Below are 26275 nucleotides of genomic sequence, written 5' to 3' on the forward strand. Positions count from 1 at the left end.
TGGCAAAATCCCACCTCTACCAAAAAAAAAAAAAAAGTAGCCAAACGTGGTGTCGTAGTAGTCCCAGCTACTCAGGGAGCTGAGGTGGGAGGATGGCTTGAGCCCAGGAGGCAGGGGTTGCAGTGAGCTGAGATCATACCACTCACTGCACTCCCACCTGGGCGATAGAGCCAGACCTTGTCTCAATAATAAATAAATAAGCTGGGCACTGTGGCTCATGCCTATAATCCCAGCATTCTGGGAGGCTTAGGCCAGCAGATCACCTGAGGTCAGGAGTTAGAAACCAGCCTGACCAACATGGTGAAACCCTGTCTCTACTAAAAATACAAAAAATTAGCCTGGTGTGGCGTGCGCCTGTCATTCCAGCTACTCAGAGAGCAGTGACAAGAGAATCGCTTAAACCTGGGAGGCGGAGGTTGCAGTGAGCCGAGATGGCTCCACTGCACTCCAGCCTGGGCAACAACAGCGAAACTCCATCTTAAATAAATAAATAAATGAAGGAATCCCTAATGCTAAACGCCACATAATTAAACTGAAATTTTACAGAAGTATGTGAATCCCCAAACAGACCAGTTTTTCCTGCAAAAGAAGATTCATAGCAACCATTCAGAAAGAGCCTAGTTAACCCAAGTCAGCATAAGGAAGGCCCCACTCTGCTTTAACCCTTAAAAGAAAAGTAACCCGATGTTAACCAATCTATTTTTTTCTATTGTTTGTTTTTCTCATTCCCACCTTTGAAAACCCACTGTTCTGTCACAAGCTCTTAATTAGTTTTATAGAACTTTTTAGTACTTTGTACCTGCTTCTCCAACTCATAATGTCATACAGCCTCTCCAGGTGGTAGCCCAAGAAGCAGCCTGCTTTAGCTCTCTCTTGCTCTCTCTCTTTCACTCCCTTTCATTCCCTCCCTCCCTCCCTCCCCTCTTCTCTTCCTTCCTTCCATCTGGCACTGTCACCCAAGCTGGAGTACAGTGGCCCAATCCATAGCTCACTGTAGCCTCAGCCTCCCCAGCTCAAGCGATCCTTTTACCTCTGCCTCCAGAGTACCTGGGACTACAGGCGCACACCACCCTGCCCAGCAAATGCTCTGACTTTTTGGTCTGAGTTTTGACCCTCATCCTAACGTGTTGTTCTTTGAGTACACTCTGGGCCTTGATGCACTGGATCATTCCTGCTTTCCCAGGTGGTAACCATTCCTGAGCAGGGATTTTAGTTTTCCTTGGAACCTTGCCCTCCTCACTACCCTGCCCACAATCCCCTACCCCTAACTTCTGGGATCCCAGCTAGGAGCCATGCTATTCCCAACTCTTCCTCTACCAGACGTGGAACAGGAGAGCTTTTATGAATCACCATAGTGAAAAGACCAAAGGATTTGAATTCAGTGGCTATTCCAGTTACTGACTCTAAAATCAATGCATGTCAGCCAGTGTGTTGTGAGCTACCAAAAGTAGGAGGTGTACCAGAAAAACACACGAATTATGATCAGTCTCTCTCAATTAAATAACTGTTACATTTCAACATCGTGTTTGTTACCATTTGACATTAAGGTATTTGTGTAATTTCTTATTATCTGTTTTCACCACAAAGCTGTAGCTCCATCCAGAGTGGGCAGTTGAGTGTCTTGGTGTTGGGAAAAGCAGTCAGTCATGTGCAGCAGGATGACCCTTGAACAGTTGCAAAACTGTGCCCTGGGCTTGTGGCATTTACTTAAAAGGAGATAAAGAGCTCTCACAGCCTGTGCTAGGTTTATTGCCTTGTTTGGGAACTTCCCCATTCAAGAGTTTGATTTTTGGGGAGTTGCTGGCTCTATTTCTTTCATTGATTGACTGATTGATTGAGATAGAGTCTCGTTCTGTCTGCCAGGCTGGAGGGCAGTGGAACTGTCTCGGCTCATTGCACCCTCCACCTCCCAGATTCAGGCGATTGTCCTGCGTCAGTCTCCCAAGTAGCTGGGATAACAGGCTCGTGCTACCACACCCAGCCAATTTTTGTATTTTTAGTAGAAACGGGGTTTCATCATGTTGGCAGAGGCTGGATTACAGGCGTGAGCCACCGTGCCCTGCCGCTGCCCCAATTTTCATCCCTCGCTTTGGATCCCTTTCTTTCCTGAAGGGAGAGAGAGGCCTCCAAGGCAGCCCCGCAGACCCGATGGGAGGGATGCAGGAAAATAGGCTAAAGCCGATAGAGGTCTGGAGCGCGCCTGGGCATCCGAGCGTGGAAAGGAAGTGACCAGCGCCAGGAGGTGAGGGATGTTGTACAAGCGCAGCCGCCCGCCGCCCAGGGGCCAGGGAGCAGCTGAGACGTTGGCCCTCCCAGTTTCCTAGAGAGGCCGCGAAGGCCCTGGGGCGGTGACGCGCGTGCGCTACTGGGGCCGCCAGGAGGTTGCGTGGGTTTGCCGGCCGCCGTGGCGGCTTAGGTACCGATTGTCTCTCGGCGGCGGGAGTCGGTGAGCGGTCCGGTGGGGCGCGGGGTGAGGGTGGGGTGTGGGGCGGCTGGGTGGGCGAGAGTGGAGGGCGAGGCCCGGCCTGGAAGCTGCACCCGGGGCGGGGGTCTGGCCGTGGATCCCGCCCCCGCCGCTTTGAGGGCGTACCTCTTCGCCCCCGAGGGTTCAGGACCGAGAATCTGGAAGAGTCCTGGTTTCTTCCGGCTTTATCTTTTCACCCAATTATGCGAATAAAGCGTTTTTGTTAGAAACAATTAGATAACACGGGAAAGTGGAAGAAAAGTGAAAGTAGCCACGGTCCGGAAATCTTAGTCTCCGGGTCTCCTGACATTTAAAACATCTGGCATAGAGTGTTCCCTTTTTCTTGTGTTATTTCATTTCGTAGCACCTGTCGCGGTCTAACATGACATATATTTGTTGATCTTCCCATAAGCCCCTTGCCAGGGGAGTGCTTTTTGTCTGCTTAATTAACTACTGTTACCTTAGAGTGTGGGACATGGTAGGTGCTCCTAGTGGGTATTTGTTAAATTAATGAAAGAAGGACTATCCAAACTGGGAGATAAGAATTGACAATTTTTAATGTCTTTTTGTTTGTTTGTTTTTGTTTTAAAGAGCCCATTGCCAAGTTAAGAATGTAAGAGTGACCTTTGAGCCTGGAACATTTCCTTGCAGAGTTGGAGCCCTCACAGCCTGGGCTGCGTTTAATGCCTTGTGCCGTTCACTGTTTCAGACTTCATGTGTACTCCTTCGTTATATTTAATCTCTTCATTCATTCTCTCAGCTTTCTGTATTTCAGACCCCATGGGAGTGGGGAAGGTGGATTGAGATCTTTCTAACTTAAGTGGGGTGTGTGCATCACACCAGCCCTGTTGGCTGTGGAGTGGATCTGCTGGCTGTGGGGGATCTTTGCATTGCAGGAGGCTGGATCTTGTGCTCTGTTTCTCTCTTCTTTCTGTAAACACTACCTCTTGAGGCCTGATGTGGTTGGCGTCTGTTCTCAGAGACCTTAAACCATGTGCTGTTCCTTCCTTGGATGGCCTCTTAATCTTGGCTGCACAGCCTGACCACCTGGTGAATAATGAAACATCATGGGGATGCATAAGGATTTAGTATGTTCCTTTTAGGTGCTGTATGGTATTTGATCTTATAAAAATCCTACTTTTATTTAGTCATATTAATTTCTGTAGCATAAGGAATGTGTCTTTTTAGTTTTACTGTGGACTTTCAAACTATCCTTCCTGTTGGCTATTACATTTCCACTTCTATTAGTGGTTTGTGTTTGGTGTTCTTTTGTTTTTCTTTTCTTTTGGACAGAGGTTTTTTCATATTGATGTGTTCAAATATATTCACTCTTTTCATTTTGTTGTCTTAAGAAATTCTTGCTTACACCAGGGTTCTTAGGGTCTTTATGGATTTTTTTTTTATCTTTTAAGTTTCTTTAACTAGAATTTATTTTTTATGTGATTTTATTTGCTATTTTTATTTGCCTAGCTGGTTGTCCCAACACAATGCATTGACTAGTTTACTCTTTCCCACTGACTTGTAATGCTACTGTTACCAATTCTCAAGCATAGTTATTTGACTTCAGGGGGTCCTTTACCTGCCTGGTAGTGTTCATGCCAATAAAATGAGACCAGGTTCCATTAAGCAGAGCAGAAACTTTGTCGATGAAGGAATGGAGAAGGGAAGCTCATGCTCAAAGCACCTTCCTATGGGTGTGGTGAAGGGGGTTTTTTAAGATCTCTTAGGACATGTAGTAGGGTAGGGATTCCTGGAAAGAGGTGGCCCAATGAGAAGAACTGGAGCGTGCTCAGTCTCGTTCTTTCTTTTGTACCCAGTACTATATGTGCCTAGCAAAGTGTATGTCTACCTTCTAGGTGGAGATTTTTATTTTTATTTTTAATATTTATTTATTTATTTATTTGAGACAGAGTGTTGCTCTGTCGCCCATGCTGGAGTGCAGTGACGCAATCTTGGCTCACTGCAACCTCTGCCTCCAGGGTTCAAGCAATTCTCCTGCGTCAGCCTCCCAAGTATCTGGGACTACAGGTGCGTGCTACCATGCCTGGCTGATTTTTATATTTTCAGTAGAGACGGGGTTTCACCATGTTGGCCAGGCTGGTCTTGAACTCCTGACCTCAGGCCTGTAATCCCAGGCCTCCCAGAGTGCCGGGATTACAGGTGTGAGCCTGGCCTAGGAGGAGATTTTAATATGGTAATGAAGCAAGGACTCAGGCCTGGGTAGTACTGCTGAGCTAAGTTCTCTTATTTGTGGTTACTGATATCTGGCCTTTGTCTCTGTAAGCAAGCACAGCTGCTGGCACAGGTTAATTTTACAGGTTCTGGGGCTCTTTAAAAGAAGATCGTGCTGCTGTAAGTAGACTGGGCCTCCAGGGATTGTAGTAATTTAATCTACATGAGCAATCAGCCTGTTTTACAGCTTCCTGCCCTGCAGCCTATTTCTTCCTAAACCCTGTGTGGATTGCAGTCACCTAGTTAGTTAAAACTACCTCCTGGCTAGGCATGGTGGCTCACGCCTGTAATCCCAGCAGTTTGGGAGGCATCTCAAACAAAAACAAAACCCAGCTCCTGACAGACCCCAGCAACTTATAGATGAACCTGAGTGAACTTTTCTCATTACCATGCTAAAGTCTCCACCTGGGGAGTAGCTACATAACACGTGACCTATGTACTGGCATAATGACTTATGCGTCTGCACCTGTGGAACCCCTCATACATGTGATGATGTAGCCTCTCCCCTCTCCATTGACCCATAAAGCTCTCCTATTACTTTTTCTTGCAGAGATACTGCTTTGAAAAATACTGCCAGTGTTCTCCTTACACCAAGTAATAAAACTCCTATTGATCAAAACTTGCGTTCTCACAGTCATTACTCACCAGGTGAATGAACCCCCTTTTTTTTGTTTTGTTTTGTTTTTAGGTAACACTGTGGTGATACAATCTCTGTCATACCTCAAACATAAAATTTTCTGGGTATGGTGATGCATGCCTGTAATCCCAGCTACTTAGGAGGCTGAGGCTGGAGAATCACTTGAACCCAGGAGGTGGAGGTTGCAGTGGATGAAGATCACACCACTGCACAGCCTGGGTAACAGAGCAAGACTCCATCTCCATAGAAACAAAAAACCAAAACATATATATGTATAAGCCTGTGTCAGGATTCTGTACTTTTATCTATGGTTTGCATGTTTCTTCAGTAATATATGCTGTTTTAGGTACTACAGCTTTATATTAAGCCTTATTGTCTGGTAGAACAAAACTTTCTACATAGAAAAAGTTTTCCTATTTTACTCATTCATTTGGATTTTAGAATATACTTATCAAGCTCTAAGAAAAGTTACACTGTGGTTAGCTGAGATTTTGTTGACTTTGAAGAAGTGTGTTTTCTCATACAAAATGTGTATCTGTTATGTCTTTTGGCAGAGTTTTCTATTCCTCCACTAAGGTCTTGTACATTTTTTATTACCATTATTTCTGAGTACTTTATATTTTTGTTGCTATTGTATTAATTCATTTTCTGATTGGTTGTTGCTATTGTGTTGGAAAGTTATTGAATATGTGTTGAATATATATTCAATCTCCTTAATGTCCCATCATATTCTGTTTTTTGGTTCATTCTGTTTAATTTTTTAGGTGATTTTTCATATCATTCTTGAGTATATTTGCTTTGCATATTTCTTGTCTAACAGTTTTCTGCATATTTTTTTCTTGTCTAATTGTATTGTCTAGGATTACACTGTATGATTGTTCCCATTTTTAATTGCAAAGCTTTTTATGTCTTTACCATTTAGTGTCAGGTCTGTTGTAGATTTCTTTGGTCTATTCTGCATGTCAGTTTAAGGATGTCATTATTCCTGGATTGTTAAGAGTGTGCACAAAAAGGAGATATAGTTATTTAATTTAAAGAGAATACCAATACTGTAAATAGCTTTATGCCAATAAATGTGAAAAGCTAGATGAATACCTAGGTTGTTTCTTCCCTTTTACTGTTACGTATAATGCTGCTATGAATATTTGTGTACGAGTTTTTGCATGGACATCTGTTTTTTTTTTTTTTTCTTTTGAGACTTGAGTCTCGCTCTGTTGCCCAGGCTGGAGTGCAGTGGCATGGTCTCAGCTCACTGCAACCTCCGCCTTTTGGGTTCAAGCAATTCTGCTGCCTTAGCCTCCCAAGTGACTGGGATTACAGGTGTATACCACCATGCCCAGCTAATTTTTGTGTTTTTAGTAGAGACAGGGTTTCACCATGTTTGTCAGGCTGGTTTCAAAACTCCTGACCTTGCGATCTGCCCACCTCGGCCTCCCAAATTGCTGGGATTGCAGGCATGAGCCACGCACCTGGCCTATTTTCTTTTATCTTGGGTATATATGTAGGAGCAGAATTGCTAGGTCAATTAGTAAATGTATGTTTAACTTTGTGAGGAACTGTCAGACTGTTTTCATATGTGTATGCATCAATTTACATTTCTATCAGCAGTAGATAAAGTTTCAATATCTACATATTCTCACTGATTTTTTTTTTTTTTTTTTTTTTTTGAGACAGGATCTTGCTCTGTCCCTCAGGCTGGAGTGCAGTGGTGTGATCTCAGCTTACTGTAGCCTCAACCTCCCGGGCCCAGGCGATCTTCCCACCTCAGCCTCTTGGGTAGCTGGGACCAGAGGCGTGTGCCACCAGGCCTGGCTAATTTTTTGTATTTTTTGTAGAGATAGGGTTTTGCATTGTTGCCTAGACTGGTCTTGAGCTCCTGGGCTCAAGCAATCTACTCATCTCAGCCTCCCATGATTGCTTGTTATTGTCGGATTTTCATTCTAGCCACCTTACTGGGTGTGAAGTACTATCTTATTGCTCTGTTAATCTGCATTCCCTGATGACTATCCTGTGTACTTAATAGACATTTTAACACTTTCTTTGGAGAAATGTCAATTCAGACCCTTTGTCCATTTTTATTTTTATTTTTGAGTTGGAGTCTCATTCTGTCATCACCAGGCTGGAGTGCAGTGGCATGATCTCAGCTCACCGCAACCTTCACCTCATAGGTTCAAGTGATTCTATTGCCTCAGCCTCCTAAGTAGCTGGGACTACAGGTGTCTGCTACCATACCTGGCTAGTTTTTGTATTATTAGTAGAGATGGGGTTTTGCCATGTTGGCCAGGCTGGTCTCAAACTCCTGACCTCAGGTGATCTGCCTGCCTCGGCCTCTCAAAGTGCTGGGATTACAGGCGTGAGTGCCCTGGCCCCATTTTAAAATTTGTTATTTTTTTTTCTTTTTATTATTGAGTTGTAATATATAAAGAATATAAATATATATTCTCTCTATATGAAGAATATAAATATATTTATTCTTTATATATTCCAGATACAAGTCTTTATCAGATATATGATTTGCCAATGTTTTCTTCCAGTCTGTAGATGCCTTTTTACCTTCTTCTTATTTTCTTTTACGCACTAGAGGTTTTCCTTTTGATAAAGTCCAATTTATTTATTTTTTCCATGTTTCATATGATTTTGGTGTGCATGTGGCAAGAATCCATTGCTAAATGGAATGTCACAAAGACATATACCTAGAGTTTTAGTTGTTGTTGGTGTTTTTTTTTTATTTAACAGAATCTCACTCTGTTGCCCAGGCTGGAGTGCAATGGCAGGATCTCCGCTCACTGCCACCTCCGCCTCCTGGGTTCAAGCAATTCTCCTGCCTCAGCCTCCCAAGTAGCTGGGATTACAGGTGCCTACCACCACACCCAGCTAATTTTTTGTATTTTTAGTAGAGATGGGGTTTCACCATTTTGGCCAGGCTGGTCTCTAACTCCTGACCTCAGGTGATTCAGCCGCCTCAGCCTCCCAAAGTGCTGGGATTATAGGTGTGAGTCACAGCGCCCAGTGAGTTTTAGTTCTTATATGTAGGTCTTTGATCTTTTAGAAGTAATTTTTATAGATAGAGTGAGGTAGAGCACCATCTTCATTCTTTTGCATATAGATGATACCCAGTTGTCTCAGCACCATGTGTTGAAAAGATTATTCTTTCCACTTTGAATGATCTTGGCACCAATTTAAAATAATTACTATAGATATAACAGTTTATTTCTGGACTCTTAATTCTAATCCATTGAACTATATGCCTGTTCTTATGCCAGGAATACATTAACTTGAAGACTGTTGTTCTATAGGAAGTTTTGAAATTGAGAAGTTTGAGTCCTTCAACTTACCCTTCCTTTTTGAGAAGAATTGTGACTGTATGGATCTCTTGAATTTTAACATAAATTTTAGGATCAGCTTTTGACTTCTAAAAAGATGCCCTCTGGGAATCAGTTAGGGATTGGGTCGAATCTGTAGATCAGTGTTGGGAATATTCATAGGACCTGTGTTTGAAGAAGACAGAATTAAAATGTTTTGGCCAATGTGTGAACTAATTGATATAACTTGGGAAATCCAGAGAGGAAGATAGTCAGAACATACATTTTAAACACTGAACTTAAGGTGTTGCATGACACCCAAGTGAAACATCCCATTAGACAGCAGGAAGCGTGTGGTAGGGGTCTGGGAGAGAAGTAAGAACTGTGAGAGCAGGATTAAAGTGATGAGAGTTGGTGAGATTGCTGACGGAAAGAACAAGGAAGCACTGGGGCCTGAGTTGCAAGGAGTGTCCGTAATGAGAGTACAGGAGCAGGAAGAGGAACCAGGGCATGAGAAACCACAGCTGTGAGGGGAAAATCAGGGCTGGCTTGTGCTAGAGAAGCCATGGGAGAGAGTGTGGCCAGAATAGCTTCCTTGAAAAAGGTTGAAGAGAGTGGGGACTTGGAGGAACACCCAGTTCTCAGCTTGACCTGGGACCTTGTACTATGCCCTCCAGGGCAAATTCACAGCACACTTGGGATAAGGGCTTATTATGGAGGATGGTAAGAGTCAGTGTGTGTGAGGTGCCTGGGTTCTTATTGGGAACATAAATCTTATGGGAGCTGCAAGCAGGGCTTGTCCCACTCATAGCTTTCTTTCCTCCCTCAGCTCAACCTGCTTCTCCAGTTCCTACCCTTCCTCAAGTGGGAAACTCAGGAGACCAAGCAGGGGCAACTGTACTTCGGATGGTCAGGCCCCAGGTGAGCTTGGTTCTTTGTGTTTTTACCACATCCCCAAGACTCTGGTCCGGGAATGGCTAGAGGTCTCACCACCAGGACTCTGCCCCATCTAAGACTGTTCCCGTGTCTCTCCTGCCTCATTGCTTCCCTGAAGGTAATGGATTCTGTCTTGCCCTGGACTTGTCCTTTCTGAGGTATCATCTCAGCTCCTCTCTCCCACACTTTTGCCCATAAAGAGCCCATACTCTGTGCCCTCTCTGTGCCTGATGACTCTTCCCTTCAGGCTGTGAATGTTCTTGAGTGATTGGAGCTTGTCGTTTCAGGATACTGTGGTGTTTGAGGACCTGTTTGTGGACTATACTCAGAAGAAATGAAATGTCCCGCACTCAGCCAGAGAGCAATGCACTAGAACGTGATGCCAGAAAATGACCACAGCATGGCCTCCTTGGGTAATGATTCTGTTTCCTAGTCACTTAGAGTCTACATGCTGCACATTCTCTTTGTTATATTCCTTGTCTTTTTAAACTTTTTACTATGAAAATTTCCAAACATAGATAAAGTGAATTATGTTAGAGTCAGTATGTGTGGAGCTGCCTGAGACCACTTGAATAGGGACCCTCTCTGCACCCATCACTCAGCATGAACAATAATCAGCATTCTCTTCACCTCATTATTGATTGATATTGGTGGTTTAGGTAGATTGTTTTTAGTTGTAAGGAAGAGAGAGCAGCTCAAGTTACTGTAAGTAAGGAGCTGTGAATCGTAGGCTTAAAGGAATGGGAACCCAGAATAAACTGATCAGCTAGACCAGACTGTGGGAAGCAGTGCCTTGACACAGGGCAGCCTGAGAGCCAGAGCAGCAAAAGCAAATGGATGTTGATGCCTGTGTTCTGGTGTGAATATAAAGCAGCTGCTCACAATGTATGTCTATTTGTTTTCTCTCTGCTTGTCTTCCTCCTGCTGCCCATTTTCTTCACTGTGAATCTTTTGTCCTTTTCATAGCTCTCTCCTAATTGTACTTCCTGTCCCTTTATATTTGTTGCTTGCTTTGTCTCCTAATGGTTTGGCTTCTCTCCATGCATCACTTCAGATTCCGTTGCTACTCATAATTGCCTTAATTTTGCCCTATCTCCAGTTCCAAATTTCCTTAGAGACGGATTCCCATTGCTATAGCCATTATCCATCATCTCATTGGGGCAGAGCTTTGGTCCAGGCCACAGCAGAGGCTGAAGACCAACCTATAGATAAGCTGCCCTTGAGCCTTGTACCTGGTGCTGGTGCAATCACCTGTGGCTCATCATGGATGTTCAGGATCACTTGCCACAAAGCATGGCTGCCTAAGTGTTCCCCTCTGCGAAGACTGGAGCAGAGCAATCTCCTGGAAGGGCTTCTTGGCAGGGCATGTGCTGTGATTGACACATTAAGGGCAGTAGACAACTATGGAAAGGGTGGGCTTAGGAATCATTGACCCAGATAGCTTTAGCTTTCCATAGGCTAACTGGTATGATGGTTATGGCCCTGATTCAGATGTGATTGAAAGGAACCCACATTTTGGTGTTTTTCCATGGCCACGATTACTCTGCCTTCTCCCAGATTTTTTATTCAGAATTCCAGAGGCGAATATTTACCTGTTAAGTTACTTTATATTCCAAAGAATAAAAGACTTTTTTTTTTTTTTTTGAGACAGAGTCTTGCACTGTCACCAGGCTGGAGTGCAATGGTGCGATCTCGGCTCACTGCAACCTCCGCCTCCTGGGTTCAAGCAATTCTCCTGCCTCAGCCTTCCGAGTAGCTGGGATTACAGGCATGCACCACCACGCCCAGCTAATTTTTGTATTTTTAGTAGAGACAGCGTTTCACCATGTTGGCCAGGATGGTTTTGATCTCTTGACCTTGTGATCTGCCCACCTCGGCCTCCCAAAGTGCTAGGATTACAGGCATAAGCCACTGCACCCGGCCTGTCATATTTTAATTTATATTTCTTTTTCTTTTTTTTTTTTTAGATGGGGTTTCGCTCTTTGTTGCCTAGGGTGGAGTGCAGTGGCGTGATCTTGGCTCACTGCAACCTCTGCCTCCCGGGTTCAAGTGACTCTCCTGTCTCAGCCTCCTGAGTAGCTGGGATTACAGGCCACCACACCCAGCTAATTTTTGTACTTTTAGTAGAGATGGGGTTTCACCATGTTGGTTAGGCTGGTCTTGAACTCCTGACTTCAGGTGATCCGCCTGCCACAGCCTCCGAAAATGCTGGGATTATAGGTGTGAGCCACCGTGCCCGGCCATAATTTACATTTCAAATTATTGATATCCCTGTTATTTTTGCTGGGAGTACACAGCTGGCTCCTATCAGGCCAGTGCTCTGAGGGCCAGTGGCATCCCCACTTTTAGAACTCTGCTGTCTCCTTCAATACTGCTGTCCAGCTTTTCTGAACCGATAGCTTCTCCAAATCTTTGTACTGTCCTTTCATACCAGATCTCTTGTTTTTGTACACTTTCCTAATCATACCCTCATAGTAGAAATTTCTCAGTTCATTCCCATCTTTTCCTTGTCTCTTTCTTCTATTTGACCTGAGGTATTTGCCAGTCTTCCTTCTTCCAACATGTTTTCTGAGAACCACAGAACCATAGAATGTCATGGTTGGAAAGCAACTCGAAGTTCACCATTTTGCTAAAGAGACATAGCATGAGAGTGACTTCTGTAAGATCACAGCATGCTTTGCAATCTAGTCTGTTGCTTTCCACTGGCCCTTCTGACTTGGCTGTGCTGGCTCAATATCTTTTTTCCACCCTCCTCCACTGACCATCTTTTTTTTCCTTGTTTTTCTATCCTGAAGATCCAATTGCTCTATTTCTTATTTTGCCCTTGTTCTCAATGTGTCTTCTCATTTCTTAACCATAATGTGACTTTTTTTCAGGTGTATAAGCTCTTTATGATTCTGTCTCTTTAACAGGAAAAGAAATGAGTAAAAGTTTTCTTATTTCTTTTGGCAGCAGGTAGGAACATGATGGAGTGTTCGGAGTTGACTCTGAAGCAGGAAATTTTTAAAGGATCAGAGTCATCTAATAGGACATCAGGGGGACTCTTTGGGGTGGTTCCTGGGGGAACAGAGACTGGAGATGTTTCTGAAGATACTTTGAAAGAGTTAGAAGGACAAACCTCAAATGAAGAAAGGAGCAGACTAGAAAATGATTTCTTGGAAATAACAGATGAGGATAAGAAAAAATCCATAAAAGACAGATATGAGGAATATAAGGAAGTTGGGGAACATCCACATCTATCTTCCAGTCCTCCTGAACATGAAGGAGTTTTAAAGGGACAAAAATCCTATCAGTGTGATGAATGTGGCAAAGCTTTTTATTGGAGTTCACACCTCATTGGTCATCAGAGAATCCATACTGGAGAGAAACCCTATGAGTGTAACGAGTGTGGGAAGACCTTCAGGCAGACCTCTCAGCTCATTGTTCATCTCAGAACCCACACGGGGGAAAAACCCTATGAATGCAGCGAGTGTGGAAAGGCCTATAGGCACAGCTCCCATCTCATTCAACACCAGAGACTCCATAATGGGGAGAAACCCTATAAATGTAATGAATGTGCAAAAGCTTTTAATCAGAGCTCCAAACTCTTTGACCACCAGAGAATCCATACTGGGGAGAAACCTTATGAGTGTAAGGAATGTGGGGCAGCCTTTAGTCGGAGTAAGAATCTTGTTCGACATCAGGTTCTGCACACTGGTAAGAAACCTTACAAATGTAATGAGTGTGGGAGAACGTTCTGTTCCAATAGAAATCTCATTGACCATCAGAGAACCCACAGTGGGGAGAAGCCTTATGAGTGTAGTGAATGTGGCAAAGCCTTCAGTCGGAGTAAATGTCTTATTCGACATCAGAGCCTCCACACTGGGGAAAAGCCATACAAATGTAGTGAATGTGGGAAAGCCTTCAATCAGATCTCTCAGCTCATTGACCATGAGCGAATTCATACTGGAGAAAAACCATTTAAATGTAGTGAGTGTGGTAAGGCATTCAGTCTGAGTAAATGCCTTGTTCGGCACCAGAGACTTCACACCGGTGAAAAGCCCTATAAATGCAATGAGTGTGGAAAATCCTTCAATCAAAACTCATACCTCATTATACACCAGAGAACTCACACTGGTGAAAAACCCTATGAATGTAATGAGTGTGGGAAGGTCTTCAGTTATAATTCTAGTCTTACGGTACATCAGAGAACCCATACTGGGGAAAAACCCTATAAATGCAATGGTTGTGGGAAAGCTTTTAGTGACAGCTCACAGCTTACCGTGCACCAAAGAGTTCACACCAGAGAGAAACCTTATGAATGTATTGAGTGTGGGAAGGCCTTTAGTCAGCGTTCCACTTTTAATCATCACCAGCGAACTCATACTGGAGAGAAGCCCTCAGGGGTGGGTTGGTCATCTTCTTAAGGCATGGTTCTCTGAGACAGAGAGCAAGGACGTTTTGAGTTAAGCTTTCTTTATAAGAAGGATGCTCATCTTGGTCTCTGAAGACCACATCACAGTAGACCATACCCTACTTGCTTTTCCTTGGGTCACTAAGGTGGGACAGTAGGTGTAACTTAGCCTGATCCTTACTTAGTAGTAGGAAATTAAGGATTACATATGTCATTTGCTTGTGGGTTTCCTTCTTTCTCTTAAAAAAATATTTAAAAATCCATCTTGTTAGTATGCATTCCACAATCAGATTCTGCATTTCTCAAGAACAGCAGTTATATTATCTTTATTTTATTGCAGTTCCTCCACTGAACCATTTACGTAAAGTCATTTTTTAAGTCAGTCTACTATATTATTCATCCCTGCTCCTTGCTGTCTCCTTCCACAGCTACTTTTAAAATTTGTACTGTAAGCTACATCCTGTCATCATTTTTATGTTTTCTGGCTAGGAAACTTTTTGTTTGCTAATTACTTCTTTCACAATATTCAAGATTTATACCATCTCTGAAAGACTTTCTTCTTCAGATAGTTGTTTCTTTTATACTTCCATTGATTTGGCCTTAATGCTTTAAATTAGCTGCTACTACAATGTATAACTGTTAAATGTTTTGTAAATTGTTCTCAACTTACAATGTGATATGCGTATCACATATATCCAAAGTATACTCACATATAGTTGTGTATGTGTAGACCTTTTCTTTTCTTTTCTCTTTTCTTTTCTTTCCTTTCCTTTCCTTTTCTTTTTCTTTCTTTTTCTTTTTCTTTCTTTTCTGTCAGAGTCTTGTTCTTGTTGTCCAGGCTTGAGTGCAATGGCACAATCTCAGCTCACTGCAACCCCTGCCTCTTGGGTTCAAGCGGTTCTCCTGCCTCAGCTTCCCAAGTAGCTGGGATTATAGGCATGTCCAGCTAATTTTTTGTTTTTTGTTTTTTTAGTAGAGATGGGAGTTCTCCTTGTTGGTCACGCTGGTCTCGAACTCCCGACCTCAGGTGATCTGCCCACCTCGGCCTCCCAGATGCTGGGATTACAGGCATGAGCCACTGCACCCGACCACATATGTGTATACTTTCATACCAGCTTGTAAGCTCCTGAGATCAGGTATGGTATCTATTTCTTTTAGTATATACATAATAGCTTGAGTATGCTAGTTCTTAAATAAGTTTTAAAATTCAAATTGCATCATCATTAACGTAGGCATAGTCTCCCCTCTCCCTCATATCACATCCACTGGAGTAGAAGCTTCTAAAGAAGGAAGTGGCATCTCATCATAGTATGTTACATATAAAGGCTCATTGATATCTTCTACTTAAAGCCCTGGAAGTCTTACTAGTGGTACTTCAGCCTTAAGGAGCTAATGGATTTGTGTGTGAATTAGTGTCTGTTTATCTAGGTATTGGGTTGGGCCGTGACATCCTACTGATAACATACTTTGACCTGCATACTTACTCTAATTCTGAACTATCTGACTGCATCCTGCTTCCTAAATAAAACTTATAGGCGGCTGGGTGCAATGGCTCACCTGTAATCCCAGCACTTTGTGAAGTCGAGGCGGGTGGATCACTTGATGTCAGGAGTTTGACACCAGCCCGGCCAACATGGTGAAACCCCGTCTTTACTAAAAACACAAAAATTAGCTGGGTGTGGTGGTGTGTGCCTGTAATCCCAGCTACTCAGGAGGCTGAGGCATGAGAATCACTTGCACCTGGGAAGCAGAGGTTGCATTGAGCTGAGATTGTGCCACTGTACTCCAGCCTGGGTGACAGAGTGAGACTGCATCTCAAAAACAAAAAACAAACAAAAAACTTACAGTCAGTTTACTGCCAGAAGACTTGACTTTCATTGCTGTGATACAGATGATTGAAAATTTCAGCTAGCAGTATTCCTGGATGATTAGAATTCACAGTAATGAGGTTTTTGGTAAAACAGTAGTATCAAACTAATCTATTTTCCATATTATCTAGTCCTGTCTCACTATAACTGCTATCTTAATTTCAAGATGAAAACTGTGCCTTAATTATCTTCCAGACCATCTTCCACTCTGCAAAGACATAAGCACCAAGAAATAATTCTCAGAGTACTTTCTTTCTTTCTGCAGTCATGTGTCAGTCCATGAGCTTGAACCACTTTTCCTTCCACCCTTGCAATCATGGCCCAGTGCTGGTGGACCTTTGGCTCTAATGTTCACCCCCTTCTCTTTCCATCTCGGACTTCTTAACAGGCTTACAGGATCCGCAGAATGGCAAAGGTGGAGGAGAGGCTAGAGGGGCAATGTCAGGCATGTAACCTGGAGGGGTGATTTTGTAGCTGTGGTGCATGTTTCAGACAGTGCAGAAGAAAGGTAAAAATGTTGAGGATCAAGAAAATCAGAATTAAATGTGATTCTGGGGGAGATATCTCAGACAAAGTTAGAAAGGATTACTGGGGGCCTAAAGTTTTTCAGGGTCTTTAGAAATTACTGAACTTGGCTGGGCACAGTGGCTCATGCCTGTAATCCCAGCATTTTTGGAGGCCAAGGTAGGCAGATCACTTGAGGCCAGGAGTTTGACCAACCTGGCCAATATGGCAAAACCCTGTCTCTACTAAAAATACAAAAATTAGGTGGGTGTGGTGGTGCACACCTGTAGTCCTAGCTACTCAGGAGGCTGAGGCAAGAGAATCACTTGAACCTGGGAGGCAGAGGTTGCAGTGAGATGAGATCACACCACTGCACTCCAGGCTGAGCAACAGAGCAAGACTCTGTCTCAAAAACAACAACAACAACAAAACTGAACTCATGACACAAATGGGATTTTGCCATTTGTAAATATGTATTTTAAGTGTTTTCAGCTTTTTTTTTTTCATTTGTTTCCATTTTATTTTAAAAGATATGCAGATACGACTTTTTCCTCTTTAAGTGTCTTATTTTGGGAGCACCCAGATTTTAGGGAAGAGCCTCACTATATGAGCACATGAGTTGCACATTTCTGGTTCCCTGCCCTGTGTTGGATTGCCAGTCATGTCTTCAGAAGAACCATCCTGCCTGTTGGATGCTGCAATTTTACCTTCTTGTTCTTGTCTGCTCATTCCCTACCATACTAAGCCTCTGGAGTGTGGGAATGTGCACCATTCCTAACTATATTAACTCACTACCACCCATCTGGTGTAGGTGCTCAGTACAAGTGAATCCTGAAAAAGCCTCAGGCTCTTGGATGGAGGAAAATTGGCTGCATTTGAAAGCCATACTTCAATTTCTATTGGTCATTGCTAGTATAAACTTTATTGATTTAAACAAATTTTATCTGGATCCAGTTATATTGATAAATTATTTTTAGGTTTAATAGTTTGTTAGAGTCATTTTCTAGCTTTTTAAGGTTATAATAAATAATGATTTGTCTTTTGATGTCACATGTTGTGCATTAGCAAGAACTTCGAAAAATGGGGAAGAGTAGATGTCTTTCGCTTAATTCTTGGGAGAATGTTTTTAGTATTTCGAAATTTCATATGGTGCATTGTTGGATTTTGATGTTCTGCTGTATTTAGGAAGTTTCCTTCTAATCTTATTTCTACAAGAAGCTGTGTAGTTTAGTGGTTAAGAGCACAGATTTTGTTCCCAGTGCCCTAGGTTCAAATCCAGAGTCCACCACTTTGTTAGGTGTGTGAGCCTAGGCAAATCACTTAGTTTCCTTGTATCTTGGTTCCTCCATCTATAAAATAGAGCTACCTCATAGGGTTGTGAGGTCTACATTATTTACTATGTGTAAGGTAACAATGCTGGGCATAGTGCATGGTTTCCCAATTATTATTATACTTAAGAGTTTTGGGGTTTTTTTTGTTGTTGTTTTGTTTTGTTTTTGTTTTAGAGACAAAGTCTTCCTCTGTTGCTCAGGCTGGAGTGTAGTGATGTGACCATAGCTCACCTCAACCTTGAACTCCTGGGCTCAAGGGATCCTCCTGCCTCAACCTACCCTATAGTTAGAAATACAGGCATGCACCACTGCACCTAAGTTTTTGTTTTTATTTTTATTTTTTGTACAGATGGGGGTCTTGCTCTTTTGCTCAGGCTGGTCTTGTGGTCCTGGCCTCAAGTAATCATCCTGCCTCAGCTTCCCTAAGTACTGGGAATACAGGTGTGAGCCACAGTGCCTGGCCTATACAAAGTTTTTATTAGGATTAGTTGCTGTAATCTATCTAGTTTTAAAAATACATTGTTGTAATTTTATAAATTATGTTCTTTTTTTCTTTTTGTAATTCATTTTCTTGACAAGTTTGCAAATATTTGCAATTTCCTTGTACTTTTCAAGTAAAATCAGTTTGTTCATAGTGAGTTTTGTTTGTTTTTTGTTTTTTGGGTTTTTTTTTTTTGAGACAGAGTTTCACTCTGTCACCCAGGCTGGAGTACACGTGGCACAATCTCGGCTCACTGTAACCTCCGCCTCCCAGGTTCAAGCAATTCTCCTCCCTCAGCCTCCTTAGTAGCTGGTATTACAGTGCACACCACCATACCTGGCTAATTTTTGTATTCTTAGTAGAGATGGGCTTCACCATGTTGGTCAGGCTGGTCTTGAACTGACCTCGTGATCCACCTGCCTCGGCCTCCCAAAGTGCTGGGATTACAGGCGTGAGCCACCGTGCCTGGCCTTATAGTGAGTTTTTATTAAGTACAGAAGTAGATTCAATTTGGTAATGCTTTGCTAGCTTTGTAAAATAATTTTGAAAAAGTTTTGTTTCTCTTTTATTACTACGAAGAGTTCGTATAACATGGGAATTGTTCCTTAAAGGCTTGCTTACAGTAACTGGGCCTGATTCTTTGGGTGAGGGGATTGGGAGGGATATATCTTTCGCAACTGTTTTAGTCAGTTTGAGCTGTTATAACAAAATACCATAGAGGATGGCTTAAACAACAGACATTTATTCCTGACAGTTCTGTAGGCTTTAAAGTTCAACATCAAGATGCCAGAATAGTTGAATACTGGTGAAGGCTCTCTTCCTGGTTTGCAGATGGCCCCCTTTTTCCTGTGTCCTCAAATTTCAGGGAGCAAGAGCACTGGTGCTTCTTTGACATCTTTTAAGGGCATTAGTGAGAATGAGGACCCCATTCTCATGACCTACTCCAATCCTAGTTATTTTCCAAAGGCCCTCACCCCCAAATATCATAACATTTGGGGTTAGGGCTTCATCATAAATATTCATTCCATAATATTCCACTCCTAGCCACTCTCTTCATGTCCTTACATGCAAAGTAAATTCATTCCATCCTAACAGCCTCCAAAGTTTTAACTCATTCTAGTATCAACTAACATTTAAAATCCAAAATCTCATCTAAATATCTAAATCAGATATGGGTGAGACCCAAGGTATAATTTATCCTGAGGCAAAATTTGTCTCTAGCAATGAACTTGTGAAACCAGACAAGTTATGTGCTTCCAAAATACAATGATGGGATAGGCATAGATCAGGTATTAAAATTCCAAAAGTGAGAAATTGGAAGGAAGAAAAGGATGATGAGGCTGGGTGTGATGGCTCATGCCTTTAATCCCAGCACTTTGGGAGGCTGATGTGAGAGGATTGCTTGAGTCCAGGAGTTTGAGACCAGCCTGGGCAACAAAGGGAGATCTCATTTCTATAAAAATAATTAGCCAGGCATGGTGGCTTGATCATGGGAGTTTGAGGCTACAGTGAGTGTGATCATATTGCACTCCAGCCTGGGGGAGGTTAATGATGGTCCCATGCAAGTCTAAAATTTATCAAGACAAATTTCATGAGATCTTAGGCTCATGAATAATCCTCTTTGGTCCTATACCGTCCTCTCCAGGACACCCTGGGTGGTGGTCCTGACTCTACAGATCTGCCAGGAAGGGTTCACTCCCCCATGGCTTTTGTTGGAGACCATCTGGCCTGTGGAAACTGAGGCAGTATCCCTGATGATCTCTAAATAGCCAAGAGAAGAGTCATTCTTTTCTTGTTTGGAATGGTAGACATTCACAGCCATCCTCATTCCTGTCTTTAAGACTTTAGAAACAATAATATCGAAGCTAAGGGCTTCAACATACAAATTTTGGGGATACAGTTCAGTCCATAGCAATACTTCTATTCTCCTGACCTGCAACATGTCCAGTTACTTCTAAAAGTATTTGTCATCTACTATATTAACATGCTCATTGTCAGCCTATGAAACAAGTTGACCACTCCATACATAAGGTCATAGGTAATATGACACATGCAGGCTGAGTTGTCAGCCCTGATAAGATCTAGGGACTTGCCCAAAAGTGCAGTCCCTGGAGCTACCTGGTCCAGTAACTAGGGGAGTATTCCTGATAAAGTCAAGAATTGTTGGCAGTCCCCACCTACAAGAAAGAAGCTCAATAGCTAGTAGGTCTGTTTGGCTATTGGAGACAACATGTATCATATTTGAGTATTAGTTGGCTTCCTTTAGTTAAAATTACCCACAACACAGCCACCTCTGAATGGTGCCCTCAACAACAGCAGACTCTAGGGGCCTATCATGCATTAACATGGGCTTGCCATTAATGTAGGCCCATGGAACTGTGGGTCTCACTGACTCCTATCCATACAGATTGGAGACTGTGGCAACAAGAGGCTGCTATCAGGGTGCACCAGGCCCTTGGGTTTTGGCCATATAAATTGCCCAAGATTTTTGCCATATATATTCCCTTTGAATGGCAGCTGCTAGCCTGCTATTGGGTTCTAATGGAAACAGAACGCTTGACCACTAAAGCACTGTATGTGACCTTAAGACCTGAGCTGCCCATCTCATGCAGGTATTGTTAAAGAAAAATAAAAACGGAAACTACAGTTTAGAAATACCCCAAGGCTGACCACCTGCAACTGTGTAACCAAAACAAATCATTCTGATTTCCCTGAAATGCTGTTCTCTAATCATAAATGAAATGCGACATGTAAGCTTTACATCCTTGTCAGCATGATTCACTGAAATTAAACCAATCATCTATAAAACAATAAGCTTAAACAGGTCAACTTTCCCTAAAAAGAATGTGTAACAGCCAATTATAAAAAGGTCAAAATATTCCCCCCTTTATGCATTATAAACTGTGTTGTAAATGCTTGTAAGATGAGTTTCTTACCACTTGATTTGAGTCTTCTAGATTGTGGTCTGTACTTCTTGTTTGAACAATAAACTTTTAATTTTTTCTTAACTTTATCTGATTTTATTTTTTTTTCACAGTGCTCACTAATCCTACTAATAAAACACAACAAGTTCAGCCAACTACCATCATTAAATGAAAATGTTACGTATAAGATGGAGCCTGATTGGGATCCCAGGGGGGTCTGCCAACTCCATGAAGTAACTGTCTTGCCAGAGCAGGCTGAACAACCCATAGGGGATGTTCCCTTAGCTGTGTGCACCCCATGGTTCAAAGATGTTTTGGCTGATGGTGAGTTGGCTTACTGAGGGATTTGTGAAACTCAAAGCTGATAAAACGCTAATGGTCTGCTGTGGGCATCCATCTTGCTATGGATTGAGTGGTTTTGTTGCCTCCAAAACACTTGTTAAAACGTAATCCCCAGCTGGGCGCAGTGCTGCATGCTTGTAGTCCCAGCTACTCAGGAAGCTGAGGTGGGAGAATTGCAAAGACCATGTGGCAGCAAGCGAGTATTAGCAGGTTTTAGGCCTTTTAAGGCTTGTGCAAGGATGGGATATTGATGCTGGGCAGGATAGGGGTGGTTAGGTTTTAAAGGGATGATGAGGGGCAAGTAGCCTGTAGCAAGGGATGGGGAGGTGGTATTTCATACCTTAGGGTTAAGGTGGGATGACGTAAGGGGAGCTGTTGAGGGAGGTATGGGTTCAGGAAGGAGGGCGGCAATGAAGTGTGGCGTAGTCCAGGAATAGTTACAGAGGCACAGTCTTGTTAAGATATTCATGGCCTAAGGGGGAACTGGTCAGGTGAGGATGATTAGGAAAGGATGTGGAAAGGAGTGCTGGCCTAATTGACACCAGACTTGGGGAGTTTTGACAGGCCTGGAAGCCTTGTCATTAATTCCTACAACTGTTATGGAGGCCAAGGAGGCAGGTCCTTGAAAAGAAGGCAGCGTGGAGTGGGTGGCCTCCGTATTAAGAAGGGGATGGACTTACGTTCCACCATAAGAGTTACCTGAAGCTTGGTGTCCGTGATGATCTAAGGGGCCTCTGAGATGTTTGGGCAGCATCAGTCTTTAGCCACCAGGCTGAGGAAATCTGGGAAGGAGTCAGCCAGGCAGCCTTGGGTTTGAGCTCCAGGAGCTCTGGGAATGGTGATGTGAGTCAGGCAGTCCAACTTCCAGTGGGAGCCTGCACAGATGGGGCACCACTTAGGACTAATCTCGGGCTATGGGCATTCCTTGGCCTAGTGGTCATTTTTCTGACACTTGAAATAAGGTCATGGAGGGGCGGCTGGACGTTGTGATCTGGACATTCTGAAGTTCTTTTGGGCTGGTGGAGCAGCAGGGGTTTGTCTTACGGCAGAGGCAAGGATCTGTAGTTCTGAGATGTGCTGCCACTGGACAGCCTCTTCCCTATTAATGAACACCTTGAAGGCAAGGTTAATTAGGTCCTGTTGTGGGGTTTGAGGGCCAGATTCTAACTTTTGGAGCTTTATTCTTGTGTCAGGGGCTGATTGAGTGATAAAATGCATGTTAAGAATAAGGTGTTCTTCTTGTCCTTCAGGGTTTAATGCTGTGTATCACCTGAGAGTGGAAGCTAGACGGGCCATAAACTGAGCTGGATTCTCAACCTTGTTTTGAGTGGTCTCTTTTAGTTGTCATAGTTGATGGCTTTATATGCAGCCTGCTGAATCTCCTCAACAAGACAAGAAATCATGTAGTCTCGCCTGACTATACCAGGGGACCCTGCCTCATAGTCCCATGGAGGGTCTTCACAGGGGACTGCTCTGGCACCTTCCTGAAGGTCAGGCTCAAGACACTGGCAATCTTCAGCATGAGACTGAGCCAGGGTCCAAACCTGCTCCCATTTTTCAGGAGTGAGAGTAGAAGTGAGGATGACATTTAAGTCACTCCAGGTGAGATTATAAGACTGGGTTAAGTATTGAAACTCTTGTATATATTTGATGGGGTCTGATGGGAAAGAGCCTAGGCGCTGACTGATTTGGGCAAGGTCAGACACAGAGAAAGGGATGTGTACCCAGACTGTTCCTTTGGCTTCAGCCACTGCTTGAAGGGGAAATTGTTGGACATGGGTGGGGAAATTAGCCGAGGGACTAAATTGTAAGCCAGATCGGATATGAGGTAAGGTGGTGATAGGAGGGGCATAAGGAGGCAGGTTGTGGACAGAAGAGTTAGGCTCTGGGGGAGGATTAGGACCTGGTTCAGACAGGCTGGGAGGAAAAAGATCAGGACTGATGAACAAGGAGGATTCAGTGTCAGCGGCAGGGTGTGAAGGAGTAGAAGGAAAGGAGAGGAGGAGAATTTGGAATGAGTCGCATTGGGAACAGTTCAGGCAGGGAGCAGGGACTGAAGTGTAAAAAATGCTTGGACGTATGGCACCTCAGACCTTTTGCCCATTTTATGACAAAAATTGTCTAAGTCCCACAAAATAGAAAAATTGAAAATGCCATTATCTGGCCACTGGGAATGATTGTCTAATTTATATTGGGGCCAGGTTGTATTACAGAATAAAAAGACATTTAGACTTCAGATTAGATGAAAGTTGAAGGGGTTTCAGGTTTTTGAGGACACAGGCGAGGAGAGAAGAGGGAGGGATGGAGGGCGGAAGGTTGCCCATGATAAAGGAGAGGAGTTTGAGGAGAAGATAGAGCCAAGGAGGAGAGCAACCACTAGGTTCCTCAGCGGGCGTCCTCAGCTGGGGTCCTTTGGCTGTACAGCTGGTGAATGGCCAAGGCAGGCATCCCTGCTGTTGACCAGACACCAAGGGAAGACTGTCTTCCCGAGAAAAGTCCATGACTAATGTTGGATTTTTGATACACGAGTAGGAGGGACCCTATTTCAGAATATTTGTCTCTATTTCAGAAAGTGTATTTCAGAACATCTGTCTCTATTTCAGAAAGGAAAGGTTTGAAAACAAATGGAGATTGCTTTGTTACACCAGAGCAAGTTTAAACAGAAGCACCATGCTCTGAGTTTGTTGAGAGTCCACTTTTAATGGCTGGCATCCAGTAGTCAGCTGGAGCTCAAACCTCTCGGCCCAGAACAAAGGGCAGTCAGCATTATTATATCAGTTTAGGGTCAGGGGGTGGTAAGCAGATTATTACAGAAGCAGAAGGAGCAGGTTAGGGAAAGGGGGTAGGTGCCTAATAACAAAATTCTATTTAAAGTTGGGGGAGGTAAACAGATTATTACAGAAGCAGAAGGAGCAGATTAGGGGAAGGGGGAAGTGCCTAACAACAAAATTCTATTTAAAGTTGTTTTTTACTCAGGATGTGGGGTAGGCAGTTACACAGTTGCAGGTACAGGATGTATGGGCCAGTGGGCCCTGTTTCTCAGAAAATTGGTTACAAAGATGCCAGGTGTCTCAAACCACAAGCTCTCGGAACAGAATGCCCTACATAGCTTACGGTGGGCAAAATGGAGTTGGCAGGATTGTTCAAAATGTATTCATCACAGCCAAGCTAGAGTATTTCAGCTTACCCAATCCGAAGACAAAGGGGTTCTACAGGCCAGTCTGAGGTACTGAAGACATGGGAAGGCTCTTCAAGGAGGGAGAGCAGGGGTAGGGGACAGATCTCTCTGAGGAGTTTCCCTATCCTGGGTTTCGGCACCAAAATGTTAAGCACACATCCAATTGAAGAGACAACCTAAACGGGCTTTGTGTGAGCAACAAGGCTGTTTATTCACTCGGGTGCAAGTGGGCTGAGTCCAAAGAGGGAATCAGCATGGAGGTGTGGGGCAGAGCAGGTTTCATAGGCTGGGGTAGCAAGTGGAAAGTTACAGCTTGGAGTTCGTCGTCGTTGACTCAGAAGATTGATCAATCAATCTTGAATCAATCAATCCTGAAGCAGGATCCCATTGTTTTTCTTGTGGTTTTCCCGTTGCTTCAGACCTTCTACTACCAGGAAGCCATCTGAAGGCATACATGTCAGTTACAGAGTTCATAATAGCTTGGCAGTAGTGCTGCCATGTTTGGGGGACCTAACATGTAATATATTTCGAATGGCCATAATTACACATAATTTAACTGTTTAAATATTTGTTTTATGTTTTTTTTTCTAGGAGAGAACACTATTCCAGTGGATCACAGTATCACCATGCTCAGATACATTGCTGTATTTTATTTTCATCCTAATATTTCAATCCCCCTCCCCCAAACTACAGAGGAGTTGAGTTTGAGGCCAGAAAAGGGGTGAAAATCCTACCTGCCAATTTGTTTGCCCACAGCCGATTCTCAGTTTTAACATCTTGTCTCTTTTCTCAAGTCACATTCCTGATCCCCATCCCAGCACCCCAATTTTTTCTTCCCTATTTCAAAATAAGAGGAAAAAAAATTAAGGGGGAAATTTCCATCTTCTATTTGAAAGGCAGAATCCTGATGCACTTTAAATTCCAAAACAAAGAAGCAAATGAACATAAAATCCTTTAGTATGTGCTTTTTACATGTAGCAGGGAATCAGGGTAAAGGAATAATTATCTACTCCCAGGTTCTCAAATGTTGGAATCATCTGGGGATTTTAAAATCTGGGCTTGTTAGTGTCTCACCCACAAAGATTTGGATTAAATTTATATGAGGTATGGACTTTTTAAAAGCTCTAAGAAGGATTCTAATCTGCAGCAAAGTTAAGAACCACTGATTTGCATGCACTGTCCTTTGCTGCTCCAAGTGTGGTCCAGGAACTGCAACATGGGTACACCTGCGAGTTTGTTAAAAATATTTGTTGATCCCTCCCCAGACCTCCTGAATTTGAATCTACAGTTCAGCCAGATCCCAAGTGATTTGTATTCATATGCACATGAAAATTGAAGAATCTTACCTAGGGCTTTTACCAAGTAAATGGCCCGAATTTAAAAGAGTACAGTGTTCAGGAAGTATAGCCAGCAAGAATATGCCTCCTATCAGAAAAGTGAAGAAACCTCATGGTTATAGGCTCGAGTGCGTGCCATGGCACTCAGAGAAATCAGGTGTTAGCAGAACTTTGAGATTCAAGAAGCTGTATAGGACTTAAATTCAGAGCTGCAGTCCCAGTGGCTGCTCCCCAAACTTTACAAGTGCCATTGAAGCCAATCTGGTTGATCTTTTTGATCACACTAAATGTGCTATCAGTGCTAACCACCTATCACATTGGGAAACATCCAGTAAAAGTACATCCC

At 43.2% G+C, this 26275-nt stretch overlaps 1 protein-coding gene and 1 long non-coding RNA gene across 6 annotated transcripts; both read left to right on the forward strand.

The window, feature by feature from the left end:
* Positions 1 to 2333: 2333 nt before the first annotated feature.
* Positions 2334 to 14745, forward strand: ZNF852 (zinc finger protein 852). Of its 5 annotated transcripts, none has more exons than XM_032298085.1 (4): positions 2334 to 2446; positions 9465 to 9556; positions 9859 to 9984; positions 12524 to 14745. In XM_032298085.1, exons 3-4 carry the CDS (start codon positions 9951 to 9953, stop codon positions 13975 to 13977), a joined length of 1488 nt encoding a protein of 495 aa, XP_032153976.1. In that variant the 5' UTR covers positions 2334 to 2446; positions 9465 to 9556; positions 9859 to 9950; the 3' UTR covers positions 13978 to 14745. The 5 variants fall into 5 exon arrangements, with proteins under 5 accessions (XP_032153976.1, XP_032153981.1, XP_032153979.1 ...); XM_032298090.1 differs by having other exon boundaries at positions 12527 to 14745; XM_032298086.1 differs by lacking the exon at positions 2334 to 2446 and adding an exon at positions 3401 to 3552.
* A 5081-nt stretch (positions 14746 to 19826) lies between these two features.
* Positions 19827 to 25284, forward strand: LOC116564768. Its single transcript, XR_004275076.1, has 3 exons — positions 19827 to 21396; positions 22665 to 23016; positions 25184 to 25284. It is a non-coding gene; the product is annotated as an uncharacterized LOC116564768 (long non-coding RNA).
* The last annotated feature ends 991 nt before the right edge of the window (positions 25285 to 26275 follow it).

Source organism: Sapajus apella, unplaced genomic scaffold (genome assembly GCF_009761245.1).
Source record: "Sapajus apella isolate SASKATOON/1434 unplaced genomic scaffold, GSC_monkey_1.0 scaffold38, whole genome shotgun sequence".
In the NCBI taxonomy this organism is placed as follows: Eukaryota; Metazoa; Chordata; class Mammalia; order Primates; family Cebidae; genus Sapajus; species Sapajus apella.

What these genes read in the sequence shown, in the direction of transcription:
- ZNF852 (XM_032298085.1), top strand. Translation starts at nt 9,951, where the DNA reads ATGCCAGAAAATGACCACAGCATGGCCTCCTTGG. An exon ending in CCACAGCATGGCCTCCTTGG is followed by an intron (nt 9,985 to 12,523) that starts GTAATGATTCTG and finishes TTCTTTTGGCAG; the next exon opens with CAGGTAGGAACATGATGGAG.